This window comes from Periplaneta americana, chromosome 8, assembly GCF_040183065.1.
Source record: "Periplaneta americana isolate PAMFEO1 chromosome 8, P.americana_PAMFEO1_priV1, whole genome shotgun sequence".
Lineage (NCBI taxonomy): Eukaryota > Metazoa > Arthropoda > Insecta > Blattodea > Blattidae > Periplaneta > Periplaneta americana.
The window spans coordinates 107,498,897-107,521,890 of record NC_091124.1 but is presented as its reverse complement, the minus strand read 5'-3'; the positions used below and the strand labels follow the sequence as shown (position 1 = coordinate 107,521,890).

The 22,994-nt window shown below is 35.3% G+C and overlaps 1 protein-coding gene and 2 non-coding genes across 9 annotated transcripts in view; 1 reads left to right on the top strand and 2 right to left on the bottom strand.

Moving 5' to 3' along the window:
* Window positions 1-22,994, top strand: part of Sec3 (exocyst complex component Sec3) — a 167,971-nt gene that overhangs the window by 32,655 nt on the left and 112,322 nt on the right. For all 7 annotated transcript variants that reach the window (XM_069833368.1, XM_069833373.1, XM_069833370.1 and 4 more), the window contains exons 5-6: window positions 7,768-7,876; window positions 15,437-15,591. In XM_069833368.1, coding sequence (XP_069689469.1) covers window positions 7,768-7,876; window positions 15,437-15,591 — 264 coding nt within the window. The remainder of the gene's footprint in view (window positions 1-7,767; window positions 7,877-15,436; window positions 15,592-22,994) is intronic.
* On the bottom strand, window positions 22,412-22,484 carry TRNAY-AUA (transfer RNA tyrosine (anticodon AUA)). The gene has a single exon. It is a non-coding gene; the product is annotated as a tRNA-Tyr (tRNA).
* TRNAY-AUA (transfer RNA tyrosine (anticodon AUA)) lies at window positions 22,772-22,844 on the bottom strand. Its single transcript has one exon. It is a non-coding gene; the product is annotated as a tRNA-Tyr (tRNA).

The following is a 22,994-nucleotide window of genomic DNA, read 5'->3' as shown; positions in this document are numbered from 1 at the left end:
GAAGGTAGCTTTGAAAATCAATCAATCAATGAATCAATCAATCAATCAGAGGACATTATGGAGGATGTTGACTCCGTGTCGATTTCACAAAACACTTCCACTCTGTTCTGTCTTTTGCTAGTTCCTCCCAGTTGGTATTTCCCATTTCCATGCATTCCTTTTGAAATACTTTTGAAAATCAAGGGACTTAAAGTGACAGTGCTTTTTTCTTATTCCTGCAAAATCTTTTTAAAACACACAGCGGATTTTGGAGATGCAATGACGATATATACGTGTTTCACACTTATCGTATTTGTCAATGTATAAGACGCTCCCTTCTACTGGGTGTTCCACATAAAACCAGTACGTCTCACTACCATTTGCACATGTCACTATATTACATTATACAGTATTACTTCCACAACCAACTTCCTGTGTAAATATGGCATAGGCTAGACTTACCGATTTATAACAAGTGCTTAAAGTGCCCTTCACTGGCAACCAGGCATCGCTGTGCCTGTATGACAATGTTCTGGTTAACACAGTGTAATTCTTAAGGTGAGATGTTATTTATTTCATTTTTAATGTTCTCTTTCAGTTGGTCCATTGTCAGAGGGTTGTTATTTATTATTTAGACGACATTAAGATATATGGATCATATGAGGAAACGAAGAGTAAGGCAGAAAATAGGAAAGATTGGAGAAAGCTGGGCTTGCAGTGAAAGATCTGCCCTTGGGCAGAACACTGTATGAAATGATTTATTATTTATTTATTCTGGCGAAGTTAAGGCCATCAGGCCAGAAACAAAAGAAGCTGATACAATTTGCAGTAATACAAGTTGTGAGCATACACTTTGCCTTTCAGAGCTCCCCATAAATAAAAATTACAGGATGTTTAAGTCAGACGATTGGGGAGGCCACAGGTTTTTGCTGATAAGCCTGTCATGTCATACTCTGGTTGGATGTCTGGCAGGTGACACCATCTTCTTGAAAGACTACATACTCCTTTTCAGGCTTCATCTGTCATAAAGAAGAACATGGGGTCCAGGTAACCATCAATGATCAAAGATAAGACCCAGTTGCAATAAGTAACTCGTTTATCTTTGTCTGGTTCTTTCAATTCATGCATTTGCTCACACAAAATGCTCAGAATTTGAGCTCTTTTAGCACACGATGGCATGTTGTGCGGGATACACCAACTTGCTGAGATAATTTCCTTATCAATTTCTTTGGGACTTCTCGTTAAGTCCATACAAATTCTGTCGACTACTGCCGAGGTTTTCACTGTCGGATGCTTATTCTTCTTCACATTCACAACAGATCCTGTAGTCCTTCATTTCTTATACAGATCGTGATTTGTACTGGTTGTGGGTTTCTTGACAGGATATTTCGCCTCAAACATTTCTTTGGTCTTCTTAATGGAGTCTCTCTTTATGTAAAATTCCACAATATCAATTCGGTGTTCAACTGAAAACTGCACCATTTCTCTCACAACACTTCCATGATATTCACGACAATTACTGTTAAAACTCAACTGTCAAACTCTAACAATACATAAATGGAGCACAGTGTAGCCAACATATATTTATGAACATAGCACAGTAGTCAGGCACAGTGAGACAGTGAGGCAGACCAGTTTTATATGGGACATCCAGTATAAGACGCACCCCAAAAATTGAAGGAAATTTTCCAGAATAAACTCATATTTAAAGAAAAATATAACTAATGCTAAGAATTATTCATTGACCTTCAGAAACCTTTAAATTCACTCCAATCGCTGTTATCAGAAGTTCTTTCATTGGATCCATTGAACTCGCCATCAGAACAGGAATTTTCATCTTCAGATTCATAGAGAAAATGATCCTCACTTCCATCTAGCATCTAGAGCGTTGTTGATACCACACTTCAAAAAAAAAATTCACAACAGTGTTCTCACTGACCTTGGACAGGATATTTTGACCCATTGAAAGGGGAAAATTGACTGCTGGCAACTGTTCATGTTTGTTGTATAAGACGCAGCCTAATTTTAAGGCCTATTTTGAGAACAAAAAAGTGTGTCTCATGCACCAAAAAATACGGTAATATGTTTTTTCCTGAAGTTCCAGCAAAATTCCTATATATACTTTCCATGTTAATATATATTTCAGTTATACGCTTATACAATGTGAAAATACCATATTTACTCGAATATAATACACACACCAATTTTTTTTATCATAAAATCCAGATAAAAAATACTGGCGAATGTAATATGCATCTGTGCTAAAAACATTCAAGATTTAAATTATGTTATCAAGACAGGTTATAAAAGCATTCCCCCACCTCTAGATATACATGACATTCATCCTCATTTGCAATATCAGAACTGGAACTTTGGTCAACAGGTCAGGGTCGGTGTCAGAACATTGATTGACAATGACCGACTTCATGCCACTTTTTTATCAGTAATTATTGGTAAATTCTTTAAAAAGACGTGCAATTGTTAAAGCTGTTTACATAAAATGTCAGATTAAAAGAAAAAAATAAATGCCATAAAGTGATTATCGTAGTTAAAGATATTATTCGCATTAATAATGATTGTTGTAAAAAGTGGACAAGAAATTATGAATAAAAAGTGCACAAAAGACGAGAAAACACGAACTCATAGTGGCTGTTTCTGTCAATTGTTTCCTGCCATATCCTGTAACATAAATAGATCATTAATTTAAATTTGTTCGAGTTTGATTGTTTGCATGCGAATATAAGCTAATATGCCAAAGAATATAATACATACCCCAGTTTTTAAGACATTTTGTGAAAAAGAAAAGGTGTATATTATATCGTGTAAATATTATATCGGTACAATAGTGTTTATTATTAAGATGTGGCCAACTTTGAATTCCTCGAAATTCGAAGCTGCTCACATTCTTATCTCCACATGTTATGCACCAGTGGGAGAATCAATTCAGATTGGGGAGAGAAAATACTAGTATGTGCAGAAGGGAAGAAATGGAACATTTTAAACAGTGAGGATCTAGTGCCAAAGTAATGCTGTCAGAGTTCTAAAGCCTGGATTCCCTCCATAGAAAATTCCCGTTCAGGCATAAAAACTCCCTCCCTCTTATCAAAATTAAATATTCAGAACAGGTTGTAATAATAACGGAATAATGTCAATTTAGTAATTATAGTAAGTGCAACAGACAGTGCTTACTACCAAGAGAAGTAATATCATAATAATTATAATAATGTGGTATTTAATTCTCTGTTACTTACTTACAAATGGCTTTTAAGGAACCTGGAGGTTCATTGCCGTCCTCACATAAGTTCCCCATCGATCCCTATTCTGAGCAAAATTAATCTAGTCTCTACCATCATATCCCACCTCCATCAAATACATTTTTATATTTTCTTCCCATCTACGTCTCAGCCTCCCCAAAGGTCTTTTTCCCTCTAGTCTTCCAACTAACTACTATATGCATTTCTAGATTCGCCCATATGTGTTACATGGCCTGCCTGTCTCAAACGTCTGGATTTAATGTTCCTAATTATATCAGCTGAAGAATATAATGCATGTAGTTCTGTGTTGTGTAACTTTCTCCATTCTCCTGTAACGTCATCCCTCTTAGCTTCAAATATTTTCCTGAGAACCTTATTCTCAAACACCCTTAACCTCTGTTCCTCTCTAAAAGTGAGAGTCCAAGTTTCGCAACCATACAGAACAACCAGTAATGTAATTGTTTTATAAATTCTAACATTCAGGTTTTTTCAGAGCAGACTGGATGATAAAAGCTTCTCAACTGAATAATAACAGGCATTTCTCATATTTATTATGCGTTTAATTTTCTCCCGAGTGTCATTTATATTTATTACTATTGCCCCAAGATATTTGCACTTTTCCATCTTTTCAAAGGATAAATTTCCAATTTTTATATTTCCATTTAGTACTATGTTCTGATCACGAGACATCATCATATACTTTGTCTTATCAGGATTTACTTCTCCAAACCTATCGCTTTACTTGCTTCAAGTAAAATTCCCGTGTTTTCCCTAATAGTTTGTGGATTTTCTCCTAACATATTCACTCCATCCGTATAGACAAACAGCTGATGTAACCCATTCAATTCCAAACTCTTTCTGTTATCCTGAACTTTCCTAATGGCATATTCTAGAGCAAAGTTAAAAAGTAAACATGATAGTGCATCACCTTGATTTAGCCTGCAGTGAATTGGAAAAGCATCAGAGAGAAACTGGCCTGTACTGACTCTGCTGTATGTTTCACTGAGACACATTTTAATTAATCGAATTAGTTTCTTGGGAATACCAAATTCAATAAGAACATTAGATAAAACTTCTCTCTTAACTAAGTCATATGCCTTTTTGAAATCTATGAATACCTGATACTGTACCCTTATACTCCCATTTTTCTCCAATATCTGTCGAATACAAAAAATCTGATCAACAGTCGATCTATTACACCTAAAACCACACTGATGATCCCTAATAATTTCATTTAGATACAGAGTTAATCTTCTCAAAAGAATATTGGACAAAATTTTGTACAATGTCAACAAAAGCGATATTCCTCAAGAGTTAGTTACTAGAGTTAGTCTTTTCCCCCTTCTTAAAGATAGATACAATTATGGACTCCTTCCATTGTTCTGGTACAATTTCCTTTTTCCAAATAGCAAGTACAAGGTTATAAATTTCGCTAAATAATGTGCTTTCACTTCTTGTATTAATTCTGCTAGAATTTGACCGATACCTGGAGACTTGTACAGTTAATTCTCAGTACTTTAAAATATTGTTATGAAGTAAGAAAATCTTTATAGTATTTCGCCAATAGGACAACAATGCAATAAATAAAAAATTGATTTTATGTACGTATTGTAATGCAATGCAAATAAAAATAGATATACTCACCAACATACAGCAATTGCCCTGGAAACGTCCATTTTCGATTATTAAAATGTATTTAAAGACTACAAGTTAGGGTATTTTGTTACAAAAACCAAGTGGTAGACATGAATAAGACATTCTTGACCATAAACATGATACATACTCATTGTTGGACACATGCCGCACAGATGTCTCAGTAACTTAGCCGTATTGGAAGAAATATTATTTAAAACAGAATTTAAAGTTAAAAATGGCATATTTGTGTTGTGAAAAATATAAAACTTCAGCAGCAGTATGTACAAACAAGAGAGCAACAGTTAAATATATTAACTGTTAACAGAAGACTGGTTAGAAGAAAACCTACTGCAGTTGCTGGAAGGTGAAATGTTCAGTAATTTATTAGTCAAATCAACTTTGTTTTTGGTATCTCTTGGCAAAGAATCAAAATGTTTTTTTATAGATATAACATCCTTATATATCTTTTGTAATCCTTTTTTGGAGATATAACATCCTTATATTTGGGGCTAAAAGGGATGAAGTTACAGGAGAATGGAGAAAGTTACGCAACACAGAATTGCATGCATTGTATTCTTCACCTGACATAATTAGGAACATTAAATCCAGACGCTTGAGATGGGCAGGGCATGTAGCATGTATGGGCGAATCCAGAAATGCATATAGAGTGTTAGTTGGGAGGCCGGAGGGAAAAAGACCTTTGGGGAGGCCGAGACATAACTGGGAGGATAATATTAAAATGGATTTGAGGGAGGTGGGATATGATGATAGAGACTGGATTAATCTTGTACAGGATAGGGACCGATGGCAGGCTTATATGAGTGCGGCAGTGAACCTGCGGATTCCTTAAAACCATTTGTAAGTATCATCCTTGTTCACAAGTTTACCAAATATTCCTTTCTTTTTATGATACTGCTGATTTCTGTGTCAAATGTTTCTAATATCAATCTTTCCACTTGTTCGCATAATGTTCTTCTCTTAGGGTAAAAACATGTTGGAGTTGTTCATCTTACCACTCTGAGTAGCGCACCTTGCCTCTGGAGAACAAAGTGAAGCAGTTGACCTCACTACACTTCTTGCTGTTTAATATGGTGGGAAAAATTCAATCTGCCAGTGAGTTCCTTTCAGTGAACACAACGTGAATAAACATTAATATATTGGATGTAAAAAACACACCAGACTTGGTGAATTGTATCACTTGTGTCAGCAGCTAAAGATATTTCTAGATAGATCGTACAATATTTAATAATGTTTCAGTCAACTTTCAATTATATCCAGCAGAATCTAAAATCCACATAGGCTACATAAGCAACCATTTACTGCTAAAGAGAGGTTGGTAGTATCTGTCAGGAAACAATTATATCTTATAGAAATAATGTACTATAATTAAAATGTATTATTTATTATTAGCAAAAATATTCCACTTTTCATTTTTCATAGTTTTCTGTCCAATGGCAGGTCTTTCACTACAAACCCAGCATTTTCCAATTTCCTATTTTTCGCCTTCCTCTTGGTGATCTTCACATACAATTAAAAAATCTTAATGTTGTCTATCATCTGATACCGTCTACTCCCCCGAACCTTTCTCCTGTTCACCATTCCTTTCAGTATATCCTTAAATTTCAAAATTCACGATTAACTCGAAAACTTTAAGCAATGGAAACATTTTGGAAACATATTTGAAATCAGCGCGATGATTTATTTCCACAGTTCAAACAGAGAAAAGTTTAGTCTCTCTGCACACGTAAGTCTGCCAGGCGAAAGCACTCCTTTGTTTAACTGGCCGAAACTCGAAAACCAGTAAAGATTTTGAGTAGCAGCCACTTTTAAAAGTAATTTCAATCCTTTCTAAACATTTATCTCGCTTTGACCCCCCACCTAAAGTGAAAAATAAAAAAGTTTGTTGTTTATCAACTTTTGAAGGTGTCAGTGTTATTTTGAATGGATCACTTCGAAGTTAGTATTTTTTCCTCACTTTCCAAAAAAGGATATTGATTTAGAATTTTTTTCTGTACCTTCCTTAGTCATTTATCTATGAATCCTAAAAATTACAGTGCGATTGATTGACATTATAAGATCTATGATGTGATAATGTTTAACGGTGCAGTGAAGATCACTCTCGTTTACTTGCTAAAGTTTCTACAGAACCCTAGAGAGAATAGTGACGTGTCTTGCAACATCCAGCCAATTAGAATGCTAATTTCAGGCAGCTGCATCCTTAAAAATCAAACCAGTTTGATTCCCGCTGAATGGCACGGCGCTCGGTGAGATGAACGGCTTTAACATATTTTTACCTATCCTCAAAATCTGTGCTTCAGTGGCTGGCCATGATAATATCTTTGAAAAATATTGGTGTGCAAGAGGTCAAATGACTTTATTGTCAAACGCCTGGCATTAGAAAACAACAACATATTTTTACCTATTATGAACTGTTGGTTTGTTTCCTAATCACCATGCGGTGTGGTGCAAGACGTGGTGTGCAGCAAAGTGAGCTACTCCAACAAGTTTTTACGCAAAGATTGCTTGATATTGTGGGTGAAGTATACTTGCAGATATGCTACATATAAGAGCTTCTTAATAAGATGTAACTTATCATCAGATAGGTCCTAACTTGAGAATCATCCATAGTTCAACTGTATCAGCAACACTGCCTTTCACTTATGGCTAGTGTTGATGAGCTGACTCATAAGATTTAAAAGTGCAATTGTTTCATTCACTTGTAAAAATAATAATCATAAAATAGGGGATATTTTAGAGATGTTGGAATTTTGGCACATTCTGGCTGCCACTTGCATTGCTGTGATGTTTCATTGCGACTGTGTCTGTGTGTGCATGTGCTCACGCATGTGTATGGGTTTTTAATAAATTGTATGTTGTTTATTTGTCACACATGTTTCAGCAATGCTTTAAGCACTTGCCAAAGCAGAAGCCGCAGTTCAATAACATACCAGATGACTGGATGGGTGAGACAGGAATGCTTGTGGAGAATGAAGTGGCAGTGACACCAGGTATTCTAAGATAATGCTACTTATAGAATTCAATGAAATAGACAGTAAGACCATTGGAATACTTATTCATGACCAAATTACTGTATGTAATCTCTTTCAAATAAAATCTGTTCTCACATATGAGGTGCTCAGCGTACAAATGGCCCAACCCACAAATTTGCATATTGAGTTTATTGCTGTAAAGAGCTCCTCATATTATTCTCTTCGAAGTGTAAATTGGTCTAATCATCATTTCTAGTTTTTCCATGAGATTTCAGCACAAATTTCATTTATGTATTGCATTTCGCACACTGTTACAAAGAGGTAAGTGGAAAAAGTAATGTTGTGGGTTGGGCCATTTGTGTGCTGAGCTCCTCATATGACTAGTATTGTTAGGCATCCCAGATGTCCCAAGTTTGGCAGGATAGTACCGATTTTAAGACCTTTGTAACATGTCCCACCAATATGTCCGATGGAACCTATAGGCTTTTTAAATGTTGCTTTCCTGTTTTTTGCTTAATTTATATCATAATGAGTTAGCAACATTGATTACACTAATCAACGGCCATTTTGTAACCTAAACGAAAACACGTGATCTTAAATGATTTTTATATGCTAAATTCGAAAATATCACCAATAATTCTCAATCGAGTTCTGTTTTTGATTTACAAGCTATATATGAATGAAAATTAACATAAAAATATACATTTCCGTGCGTGTTACTTGGTCTCAAAAACCGTCACTGATAGCTGAAAAAATAACGTTGTCTTTCGGTAAGGATTTGTATATTGTTCTATGAATAAGTGCCAAAGTCAAAAACCCTGATGAATATATGCTAGATTTAACAGGGGGAGAGAGTAATGGTACCTGAGCGGTCCTTCAACCAGTAACTCAATATTCTGTCTTTTCAGTCAGGAAATTTTAAAGAAAGTGTGATTGAGTTAACAAGATTTTTGCCTGGTAAAGCATTTTATTGTGGTGATACGTTTTTGAATTAATTTTTAACGAATTTAAAGATGGATAAAAACAAATGATAGTGGTAGAGGTTCACAATAAGTAAACATGGGGTATCATGTCAAGTTCTGAAGTTATAGAAGCTAACAAACTCTACTTTGTCTGTCCACTAGGTGATCAGACTGATAAGGATAGGCTTTGGGTCCCCAAGATATGTTGTTGTTGTGGCTTTGTTATTTCTTCTGAGTGACAGAAAGGAAAAAGGGGTCTGTGCCTTTTCTGATGATTTGGCGAGAATCTAAAGCTCATGTGACAGACAAAGCTTGAAAGAAATTTCAGGATTTACTGCAAAAATCAAACATTTATTTGTTTATCCCAAAGTGACATCATTGTCTATTTGAACAGACTGTAAAATTTTTCCTTTGTCAGAAGAGAGCCAATTGTTGATCGATAGGTTTACAAAATGAGACTTTACTGAAGCAAAGGCAATGGATAGAGATATCACTTGAAGAGGTCTTGGTTGCAGATACGTTGCCTGTTTTGCAATATTATCGACTTTCTCGTTTCCAGATATGCCACAATGACTAGGTATCCATTGAAATGTTATTTCCTTTTGGAGTTTCTTTAGTTTACTTAGTTGTTCCTGAATTGAAATAATTCTATGTGCATATAGGTTTGGTACATATTTGAGTATATTAAATATAGCCCCCTTAGAGTCGGTAAGTATGCAAATAGATTTTTCAGAAATTTAAGTAACACACTGAAGAGCAGCATCAATAGCTAGCAATTCAGTGTCAAGACTGGAGGAGGATGAACATGGTATGAAGTAACTTTCTTGATAATTTGGAATATAATACCCTGCTCCTGATGTCCCATCATTATGGTTTAGAGATTCATCTGTATAAATTTGAAGGTGATCCTTAATATGTGGTGCAGATTAGTTTCATGACATCTAATTTAAGAATGTATGGAGGATCATTTTAGGAATGATTTCCTGGAATCTGTATGCTATGTTGTGGAATTACACATTTCCATGGAGGAATTTCGTTCACAACTGGAGTTTTAGCAATGAGTCCGATCAAAATAACCTTCATTTCTCATGAAAAACAAGAATTAAAAAGACTACAGTGGTCTATAGTGGACTTTATGTTGTCAGCAAACAGCTGGATACATTAAGAAAATTGATTGATCAGTGTCTGTTTAAACCAGACATATTCACGTAAACCCCACGAGATCTTTCATTTGGCACCAAACTCAGCGTACTAACACATCGGAGTCGCGAGATATATTGCCTGGAAATTTTCGCCCATGCCCCCATCTATGCCTTGCGCAAGCGCGACATCAACTCAAGGACATTTTCGCGTCATAATCGCATTTCCGATCGAAAGAGATCACATTTATTTCAATTGTGTTATTAGTCACGAATTTATAGTGTCAGAATGGGTCACCCTGCAAATGTTCCATCTCCGTTTCCATCCTGGTACCCCATATGTCAGTCTAATTTAAACACATATTCACGTCAAACTGCTACCAAGAACGTTGGTTTCTCTATAGGGAAACTCCTGATTCAACCTATAAACGAAAGTCAACAAAAACATACTTCTAATTCAAAGTACGAGCTCTTACAATTATTTGAAAATCTTTACATGCCTTATAAGTCAAAATCACATTTAGTTTGTTGTTATTTATTAGCTTGTGTGATAAAAGCCAATTTTTAGGATAATAACTGCATATTGGCATGGGTGTTTTTAAATATATGCAAATTAATACATCTTCGGCTTAGAGTGTAAACCTGCTAACCGCCAAAGAGAAAATTTTACAAGGGAAGCAAAAAAGTAAGTTGAAATTAACTCTGAAACTTTAGGGCCAAATCCAGAGTACAGGTGGCATTTGTACCTGTACTTTGGATTTGGTCCTAAAATTTCAGAGTTAATTTAAACTCAGTTTTTTGCTTCTCTTGTAAAATATTGTTTTTGGCAGTTAGCAGGTTTACGCTCTAAGCAGATGACATTTTAGAGGGACATATCAATAACTCAGAAATGAGAACTGACAGAGCAAGTTTGATGGTTTTTTTCTAATTCAGCATCTCAAGTGTTCCGTTCTATTGATTATGCTGAATGAAATGCTTGTTCTGTTTTGTTATTAATGAGAAATTATTTTTTAATCTCTGGAAATTTACTGCTATTACAATATAGAGCATTTAATGTGAGTTTTTTTTTATCTTCTATCCAGTTTTCATTATCTCACCCGACCTTAAGCATCTTGCTTTTTCGGGTGTGACCCAGTTACATTGTATTTATACAATAATTTGTAATATTGTAGTAATATGCGATATAGAAGTCACTTCCAAATGAAGAAAACAGTATTATTTTGAAGTGACAGTAATGTAGGACCATGACAAAGACAGAAAAGACCACTACAAAGGCATCAAGGACCACATAAGGACTACGATAGGCACCAGGGCAAGGATCACAACATGAACCACAACAAGCACCAGGGTCCATGCCATGATTCTTCTGGTCTTTATTGTGATCCTTGCCATTGTCATTATCATGGTCCTTGTTGTAATTCTTATCACAATCCTTATGGTGCTTGTCATGGTCCTTGTCATGATTCTTATTGTGATCCTTGTCATGATTCTTATCATAATACTGTTGTGGTGCTTCTCGTGATCCATGTCATTGTGCTTGTTGTGATCCATGTCATGATTCTTATTATGGTCCTTGTTGTCTTTGCCGTGGTTCTTATTGTGATACTTGTCTAGTTGTGGTCATTGTCACGGTGCTTACATGGTCTTTGTTGTGGTTATCCTGGACCTTATTGTGATCCTTGTTGTCTTTTTCATGGTCTTTATTGTGATCCTTGTTGTCTTTGTCATGGTCCTTACAATGATCCTTATCATTGTCCATGTTGTTGTAGTCCTTATTGTGATCCTTCTCATGATCTTTATTGTGGTCCTTGTTGCTCTTATCATGGTCTTTATGGTGGTCCTTTTTTTTTTTTTCCTCTTTTCTGAGGAGAGTCCAGAGGCTTGCACGGCAGCCTGAGCCTTGTTGTTGGACTCCTTAGAACCACATTCCTGTTAGTACGTGATTCACTGCTTGGTGTCATTTTATCGATTCAGCTATGACATCCAGATCTGATGGAGTCTTCCTGTTGATATTCAGCAGCCTCCTCAGATCGATGGCCTCTGTTTAGAAATTGCGTACTACGTCCTGCATCCTATATTGACCTGAATATTGTGGCATCGTAGATATCGTGATTCACTATGGTCCCATCTGTCATAGGAAGGTACACAGCACTGGTGGCTCCCAGGTCTGTCATCATCTACTGCACAGTCTAGCGAGAAAAAGCCCACTTTACTCACTCTTATAAAATCGAACTATTTATCATTTGGATAAACATCTATATATCACCACCCTTCAAAGAAATTAAGATATCTTACCCACAATTATGTACTTTAGATTCAAGCAATTTTTTTTATCAAAATTAAAGAAGCATAAAACAGTTAAATCCAGTCATATATAGAGATTTGTTAATAGTATAAATGAAATCGAATAGAGTTTCAACAATGACAGGTCTCAGCAGTAGTACACTTTTTAATTTCACGGGGTTTACAGATTTATCCATCTTTGCACGTTTGAGGAAAAAACTATTTTATTTCAGGGATGGAACAACTGTTCTGCCAACAGTGACGTGAATGGAGTTACATGACCTAATTTGCTAGGGAAAAAAAATCACCCCAAGATTTATGTAATTATGTGTAAAATAAATTTAGTGTACAGGAGTGTTTACAGAAGTATTCATTTGTATTTTATTTTAGTAGGTTATTTTACGACGCTGTATCAACATATTAGGTTATTCAGCGTCTGAATGAGACGCCAGTGAAATGAGTTCGGGGTCCAGCACCGAAAGTTACCTAGCATTTGTTCATGTTGGGTTGAAGGAAAACCCCGGAAAAAACCTCAACCAGGTAACTTGCCCCAACTGGGAATCGAACCCGGGTCACCTGGTTTCGCGGCCAGACGCGCTAACTGTTACTCCACAGGTGTAGACTCATTTATATTAAGAAAACAATTTACTGTTACAAGGATGAGTTAGAGAAGCAATGGAAGAATTGCACAAGGAAAAAGGACCATTTAAAAATATATTCCGACTGGTTCTAGGAAAGTGTGAAGTTCCCTGAAATAATAAATTAATTAGAAAAGCAACTTTAAGGTTAGAAACCCCTTTATCATCTTCTTCTGATATTGAAAGACCCAGAAAATCATTTGAGGGAGCAGAAAGAAAAATTATAAGGAAATTAGTTCATTCTCTAACCGAGGAATTTTCTACACAAGAATCTTCGATATTCAGGGAAAAGAGATGCAGGTAATGTTTTAGACCAAATAACGGATTCCACTCCTAGTAGAGCTTCCAAATATAAGAAAGCATATGAATCACCACTTTTATCTCCTATACCTTACATACCGGAGGAAGCTCTCTTATTTCGTGGACAGCATACGAATACACAAATGGTACTGAAATGAGACACAGTGATATTTATTCTTCCTCCCACAAACTTTGGAAAGAAGAGATGGCATGCTATCCACCGTAAGAAAAAGTTGAAATAACTGATATTTCAGTCGAAATAAAATTACTAGCCATTGTTGACCATACAATAAATAGGTTGGTATTAGTGCAGCAGAACATATTTGAAAGGGTTATTTACATCAGGAAATGAACTGAATATTTTATTTAAGTGAGGGGTGTGACAGTAGTAGCAGACAAAGTCAATGTGCCTGACAGGCCAAGTTATTACGATGATTCCAAATATATTTGTGGTGTGTTTAGTGGCTTTAGAAATGTAGTGTAATGATTCATCACAAAAATATAAAATTCTCTTATGGAAGAATCCCAGTCCTCCTCCTGCCCGATTTTATAGACCCATAAAACTGTTCCTTGAAAAAGAGACATGAGACATGTCACTCGGGAAAATAAATGAAGTAGAGCAACAAATTCAAGAGCTTAGGTCAACAACAGTGATGGTAGCTAGAAAACAAATAAATAATAGGTTTTCTAGATTATTACTGACGATGGTGGATGGCAAAATTTGCAGTGCCATTAGTAAGTCGTCAACACAGAGATATGTGGCTGCACACTAAAAAGCATGAACAATATAGCATCTGCACAAATTGTGTTGTTACTGGCTTCAGTTCTGGCTTATCTCTGTTGGATAGGCTACATGGATCAGATTTTTTGAAAGCTTGCTGCACATTTCGTACTGATTGGAATTCAAAAGTGGTAGGTCTGAAACCAAGAAGAAAAGAAAATACTAACTGCCAAGAAAAAGGCAGTGATAGATGAATTTAGATTGAAAATGGGACTGTTAGTTGATTGTCCTATATTGGGAATAGTGGTAATACAAATGATGGCAACACTAGACGCAAATTTTTCAAATATCCAGAATTATCTTCATCTATCATAAGTGTAAGTAAGAAATTAATAAGAAATTTTTCTGTTATTCTGCCCACAATTTATTAAGCGGCTTTTCAATTAATTTTGAGGCCTTTAATTTATATGTGATACAAGAAACCTGTACCATGGCACTACATGCTGGTCAATGTACATAAAGTTCTCATTCACGGTTGACAGATAATAGAATTACCAACAGGAATGCTAAGTGCAAACATGCAAGACATTCCTAACTGGTTTCTTGTAGCATCAGACCCTGTAATATGTGGCATTGTTCTCTTTGTCAACAATCTCTACCACAAGAGGAAGGAACCTGAAATAAAAATACTAAATGAAGGAGATGTAGTAGAAGAAGAAGAAAGTGATGATTACGATGATGAGCAATACGAAATTTGAAAACACAGAGGAGATGATGACAGCAAAGGATAATCAGATTAAGCCTGCTATTTCTAATGCTTATAGTGATTCAATCCACATGCAGTAGTTAAGAATCTATCTTGCAATGCTGCAAAATATATCCCATATAAGTTCCAAAGAATCACATAATATTCACTTAAGGTAGGTTTCGTGCACTTCAGTTTCGAAAATATTATGTACATAATTTTTTCCCACTAGATTTGCAATTCGCCCCTCTGTGTATACTGTGAAAGCCCCTATGCTTCCCTGGGATCTATGTAGCTTCCCAGACAGATGACATCTGCAGGTGAATCACGACACCTGAAACTATTGAAGATGATAGATGAAATTGAAATTAATGAAGGCGAAATGAGCCCGAGGTCCAATGCTGTAAGTTATCCAACAATTCTGCTTCAGGTGGTTGAGGGGGAAATCTCAGAAAAAGCCTCAATCAAGTAACTTGTCCCAATCAGGATTTGAACCCAGACCTGTTCGTTTCATGGTCAGACATGCTAACCATTACTCCACAATGGTAGACCTGTAGTCCTTGTACTGACCCTTACCGGTACCGTGTTCCTTGTCATTGTCCATGTCATGGTCCTTATTATGATCTTTATTGTGGCCCATGTCGTTATGCTTATTGTGCTCTTTGTTGTTTTTGTCATTTCAAAATAAAACTGTTTTCCCCATTTGGCAAGTGACTTTTATGCCACAATGTATAACAGTTTGTATTTCTTTTCGCATTGCAATTTGAAAGATAAGTTATCTTTTATTAAGGTTACGTGGAACCTGTGGAGTCTGAGGACTACTTGGCTCTGTCAGAAAGAGAAGAACAAGATCTAGAGAAGCTCATGACGCAATGTGAATTTGGAATCAGCAATGCTGAAGCTTTTATGGAAAATCTGGCCAAAGATCTATCTATACTTGATGGGGTTTGTAAAGTTTCTTTAAAATAATTATCTTTTTATAGACTGTTACTAACAATATCAGTCTTAGTTTGTATCATCCACTTGCCTTTCTTGTACTCTTAAAAATCTTGTGTGTGAGAGAAATTGGAGAGCAAGAGAGTTAATGGCATTCTTGCCAAGAACTCAGCATTAGTTCACAACAATTACTCTTAAAAATGTAAAATGCAATATGAAGTTTACTAATTTTATAGCATTTTGATAGTATTTGTATCTTTTCTGTGCATCTTTTTTCGTGGTCATTTCATGAATATATTAATTACTTAATATGCTACTATTTTAATGTGAAACATAATGGGGAAACTACCATATGTTTTTATCTTCAGTGTTAGACATATACGAGGGAGAGTCAAAAAGTAACCTTAATAATTGTTTTATTAATTGAATATGTACAATAAGACTACAAACAATCACTTTTCAACATAGTCCCCAGTACGTTCAATGCAAGTGTTCCTGTTATACTATGTTGAAAAGTGATGAAGTGTTTGTAGTCTTATTGTACAATAAGACTACAAACAATCACTTTTCAACATAGTCCCCAGTACGTTCAATGCAAGTGTTCCTGTTATACTATGTTGAAAAGTGATGAAGTGTTTGTAGTCTTATTGTACGTATTCAATTAATAAAACAATTATTAAGGTTACTTTTTGACTCTCCCTCGTATTTATAAGGTCATGTAGTGACATGATACAAAATATATTTAAGTTTCAATTAATAATTTGATACTTCATGCTCTAAAGAGCTTACATCTCACAAGCTTAATTTTGCATGTAACTATTCTTACTCATATACTACATACTAGTTTTAAAATAACGTAAAAGAAGGCATAACTTTACATGAAAACATAGGGCCTTTACTAATACCAGAACGAGTAGCTAGGCTAGTGTGGTCACTCCTACAAGAGGACAGTGCTTAACAGCAGCTCTGTAGAGGAATGCCAGCATACAACAGCTCTGTCACATACAATCAAAGCAAGTACACTTTTAAATTCGTGTGCTATTGTTTATACATTGTATTTTCAAGTTAATTTTTGTTTTTGTAGTGTAGAATAATCTGTCAGTATTTAACGGGTGAGTAATAGTACAGCTTAATAAAATTTAACTTCGGGTAGTTAAATGTATATAAAATGCCCACTTACTTTGTACCAAGCTGTAGGACAGGTATGGAAAGTCTAAAAAAGTGAATTTATTTTTCCCCTTGTAATGACCAAACAGGATTTTGTCAGAGCGATTCCTAGAAAAGAGACCTCACTAGAAAAAATTGCATATGTGGTTCTCATTCTTTGGAAGACATGGTAATAAAAATGGACACCACTGTTGTTAATGGCGGAGCAGTGGAAATTTCTAGGATGGAACAGAACTTAAAACCTGGTGTAGTGGCCTGTATATTTCCGAATCTTCCTAAATAGTATTTCATAAAACCCATTACGAATCAAAAACCTCCCAGCAAGAGGTACAGTATAAAACAAACTCATAGAAGTGTTGAAAGCAGGGACAGATGCATAAGGATTGTTCAACAAAATGGAGAGTTGGTGACTGTTCAGTAAAATAATTCACCAGAAAAAAATTCAAAGAATATCAATTCCAAGGAAATCATAGGTTTATTGAGTAAAAAAACTTCAAAATCAGAAGAAGGATTTAGTAAGGACCAAAAATAAATTAAATGTGTGAAGATTAGAATTGGATACTTTAAAGTAGAAGGGTGCAAAGTGCCAAAATGAAACATTGGAGATAAGATAAAAAAATGTAGCTATAAGAATAATTGTACACATATTTGTGTCGTTTTTTTTACTGATAGAAAACAGCAATAGTACAGTGTTTACTCATTAATAATAGTGGTATGTAAAGACATTATTTCTCCATATTTAATTATATAACACAGATTGTGAAAAGGGTTAAGTAATGGGTACAGTTGCAGTAGAATGGTGCAAAGTCCAATACCTATTTTTTCCTATTCTGGAGCAATTTTTACTCACAGATCTGCCTGTAGAACTGCCTATGCTCCTCATTTGGAAGATAGGGATTCATTGCTAGTAGATCCCCCTTCTTTTCTTCAGTAATTTCCCTATTTTATGCTTTAACTTGAAACAATGCTGACTGCACATCTTTCATGTTTTTTTTTTTCCTTTTTAAGCACTTTAATGGTATGTACTGCTTCATTATCATGGGACTGTTTCACAGAAACACTACCTGCTTTACTAACATCATACTGAATGCAACAGCCTTAGAAATATTCAAGTTCTTGATGGAAATTAGTTGATCAGCAACATCTTGCATATTAAGGAAATATGACTCTAGCATTGAAACGGTTTGAAATGGTTTTACAACTTTAGAGTCTTGTACGATTTTAAGCAGGTCACTAGGAATGAAGGCTTTTGTCACTTTCTGTCGTTTTTCAATCAAAGCGAAATCAGAATCGCATTGTAGGAAACTGTGGCCACTGAGAAGGAAATGTTGTTCTATGTGCTCAAATAAACCGATGGTGACTAAAAAGAGACACATGAAAACCATTACACGATTTTTGTTTTCAGCTGCACAGTTATCAGATTCTTCTTGTTTGTTATGTCCATATTCATCAGTTTTAGTACACACGAGGCAATCTCATTGGCACCGCTACTCGTGATGCTTTCATCCCACATACACATGTAAGACATCTGTAAAACATTTCGCTGTGTGTAAGTTTGGGCACAAACATGACCTGTTGAAGATCCATTGCATTCTATGATGCAGCTCAAGAGGGCGCTTACCTTCTGAAACTGAATGGTGCTGGCAACGTAACATCTAAATATCTCGCTTAAGAAACACAAGTGGATGTAGCCTCTTTCATACATCATCCTCCTAAGCACATTGCACTTTTCTGCATAATAATTTCGTTTTCTATGATTTTGGCACTTTGCACCTTTCTACTTTAAAGTATCCAATTATTGTGCTATAAAGGAAATTAAAAAATCATAAAACAAATGTGATTGGTATGGAATCTGGTCCGATGAGATTTTTAGTTTTATATAAATATACACACACACACAGGTTGGAAGTGAAATAATCCTGCAGATTTTCAGAGCGAACAGCTCATGTTGTATGTAACAGAAAAGTGTAATAATATTGGTGGAAAGTTAATAGTTTTCTCAAAAAAAAAAAAAAAAATGTTTTTCCCAAATGTTTAACACCTTCTTATTCGGTAACTATTGCGAGTAGAATCGTGATTTTTGTCCATATCAGTAGAAAATCTAATAAAGACTCATTATTTATCCCTCTGGTGTAGTTCAATAGTGCGAACAGTTTTCGTTAATTTTAAAACCAATTTCAAGTCACTGAATGATGTGAACCGATTGCAATGTTGTAATCAGAGAGGGGAAGTGGGAAATAGTTAACCTAGGGGACAGACCTGATTTCGTTGACCTCTTACATCTGTATTACGAGAAGAAAAAGGAATATGTTAGCTGTGATGTTGCCAGATTGCTGAAACTTCCAAATTAATTTTCTGATTAACCCTGCATTTAATCACAAAACGTAATATAGGGTTTCTATTCATTTCAGTGTACCCTATTGTTCCTTTCAATCTGCAGGATTATATCACTTCCACCCTGTACAGGGTGTATCAAAACACCACAAACAATGACTGTAACTAAAAAACTAAACGAAATTGACCATATGTTTATATTAACTTTTTTGTTTGTTTTCAGGTCCTCTATCAATTCCCCACAGGTTTCCCACATTTTTTGAATACACTCTGTATATATTAACAACCTCATTACCAGTTATGATGTGCCTCCACATTTCTGTATCTAGATTACACTATAGCTCACAATAATTACATTTGTCTATCAGTTTTTTTGCTATTCTGGAAGTATGATATTCTAATGCTGCTGCTGTGCTGGTGGTGCTGGTGCTGCTGCTCTAAATTTTTAGTCTTTTCTTACTCTTCATCACGGTTATCCTGAATTGTCATTTTCTTCTCTGATCTTGCGGGTTTCTAACTTCTGCTCTTACTTAAAATAACTGTAATATTATGATAAACGTCATTCTTACTTCTCCAAACACTACTTCAATTAACACTTGTCACTTCACACTCATTTACCCATTAAGTTCCTACTATTTGTAATTCAGCTCATTCCATTGATCTCACTAATATTTCAAAATACCGTTCACGCCAATCCACTGTCATTATTACCACAAGTGAACGATCATTTCCCTTATTTCCGTATTTATTTTCCTTCATTCTTTTCTCTGTATTACCACATTACTGAGACTGATTCTTTTTTTTAGATTATTAAACACACTCGTTATGCACTCATCCAGTCTTTCAAATGTAACTAATACATCTCCCTTAGTGGCTCTGCTTTGTACATTTGAACTTGCCTCGCCCTTAACCTGATTTTTATTTCCTTCATATGTTCCATTTTGCTCACTTAACCAATTCTTACTTTCACTCACTGGTTCTTCCTGTGCACTTTCACTATTGGTCACCCCATTATACGTCCCTGCACTTGTTGTACTTATGTCACTCTTCATCGATGTATTCTTCCTTTTATATGCTAATCCAATTGCACTCTCCTCGATGTTTCAATTTGTATCCTCCTACTGTTTCTGTTTACCTCTGTTCAAATCGGTCAGTCCCAGCTGATTACTGACTTTGTTTTTAACTCTCTTCTGGTCATAATAATACATTTATTCAAATGCTCAATCATATGATTTATCAATTTGCAAATTGTATTATTTGCTAATACATCTTGAAAAAGATATTCATGAACGTTTTCGCCTGTACAGCATCATCAGATATTCAAAAGTTTGAGGAAGTCCATTAAGTTGTACACAGTAATATGCATAACAGTGGTTGAATGATTAGTCATGAGTTTTATGTAATGAAAAACTTATAATGGAAAAGGGATTCAGTTTTGAATAATTTGTCTAATTTGTTGATTTGCTGAAAAATGAAATGAAATTTGTTGTTATAAAATGTGAATATTAATACATATAACTCATGTTAAATTTTTGTTAGATGTTACCTAGTGCATAAATAAAATTGTTCAAATTGATGAGATATAAAATGTAAAATATATAAAATATGTACTTTATGTCTATTTAAGACAGATCACATGGTGTTATGCAAATTATTACTGATGTAGTTAAATGGTGTGTGTTATATGCAATACATTTGTTAGAATCTTCTATAGTGACTGTTCATCAAGTTCTTGAATTGTGTTGTTGTGTACATGTGAAGTGAGTACAGCATTTATTCATATTATATTGTACCAAGTTTGCTGATCGTTTTGCATTTTGATCACAGAAATGTAGGCCAGTATGTTAAAGGTGTAATTGAGTATGTGTTTCGAAGAACCTGTATGATGGTTGTACCATAATAGGACGAAAAGTTTGACGTGGGGGGGGGGGGGGTGTGTGCGTGTGTGTGTGCGTGTGTGCGTGCGCGTGTGCGTGTGCGTGTGCGTGTGCGTGTGTGTTTTTTTTTTCTTGTTGCTGGTTCAATGCGGACTGGTACAGTCACTATAGAAGATTCTAACAAATGTATTGCATATAACACACACCATTTAACTACATCAGTAATAGTTTGCATAACACCATGTGATCTGTCTTAAATAGACATAAAGAACCTATTTTATATATTTTACATTTTATATCTGATCAATTTTAACAATTTTATTTATACAATAAGTGACATCTAACAAAAATGTAACATGAGTTATATGTATTAATATTCACATTTTATAACCACAAATTTCATTTCATTTTTCGGCAAATCAACAAATTAGACAAATTATTCAAAATTGAACCCCTTTTTCATTACAAGTTTTTCATTACATAAAACTCATGATTAGTCATTCAACCACTGTTATGCATATTACTGTGTACAACTTAATGGACTTATGTTTAGATTTCGTCAAACTTTTGAATATCTGATGATGCTGTACAGGCGAAAACGTTCATGAATATTTTTTTCAAGATGTATTAGCAAATAATAAAATTTGCAAATTGATGAATCATATGACTGAGCATTTGAATAAATTTATTATCTTGAATAGATTTATCTGAAAATCAAAAATGAATTGTAAAATCTCTTCTGGTTGTTGATATTACCTGTGTTCCTGACCTATGTCGCCATCTGTTGTTCAGCTATTTTGATTCAGCATTTTCCTCTTCTTGTCTCTTGTCTTGATGCCATCAGTCTTTCTCCACAGCTTCCTTTGGTTGGTTTTCTAGGACTCCTTCTATTACTAATGCTGCTCCTTATAACTTCTATGGTCCAGGATTGCTTTGATGAGAAGTTCCATTGACAATTGAATATTTTTTCATTTATCTTGAGCCTGTCTTTTACTCGGACTGCAAACTGCTCTTTTCAAGAACAGTATTAGCAGCTTCCTATTTCTTGTTTCTCAGTTATAGTCAATGTCGATTTTTATTCTCTCTTCTTTGAAATTTTTCTGATTATTCTGATAAATTCTTTTGAATTCACGTTCGTAAATTTGACCAATATTGGTTGGTTTCTTCCCCTTTTTTAATCTTACTGCTTCTTCAATCTGATCCCCTAGGTCAAGCCCGAAACTCTCCCTGCATAATTGTCTGACTGCATTCCTTGGTCCCACTGCATCTTCACTTTGTTTCTACTTCATGCTGAAAATAATAATATTCTTCTTTCTTTGATAGTCCTCCATCTTATTCAATTTCCTTTGCAATTTCAAGTTGTTTAATTGTATTTACTAAAGATGTTATTAATTGGTCCAACAGAATAATATCTGTTATTGTGACAATTAATATTTGAGGAGAAAAATTCGCTCCGGCGCTGGGGATCGAACCCAGGTCCTTGGTTCTATGTACCAAGCGCTCTGACCACTGAGCTACACCGAATTCAATCCACAGCACCAGATCGAACCTTCCTCCTACAGCGTTATTTCTCTTTTGTGGCCTGACTCCAAGTTGGGCATATGTTGACGTTTATATTTCAAGTCAACTGCTATTATACAAGGAGCGCACTCAGCTGAGTGACTAATGGCCAGGATTCCGCAGTAAAGTGCACAGCAATCTGTACAGAATAATGCACTGCTAGCTAGACGAATTTACTAAAGATGTTATTAATTGGTCCAACAGAATAATATCTGTTATTGTGACAATTAATATTTGAGGAGAAAAATTCGCTCCGGCGCTGGGGATCGAACCCAGGTCCTTGGTTCTATGTACCAAGCGCTCTGACCACTGAGCTACACCGAATTCAATCCACAGCACCAGATCGAACCTTCCTCCTACAGCGTTATTTCTCTTTTGTGGCCTGACTCCAAGTTGGGCATATATGTTGACGTTTATATTTCAAGTCAACTGCCATTATACAAGGAGCGCACTCAGCTGAGTGACTAATGGCCA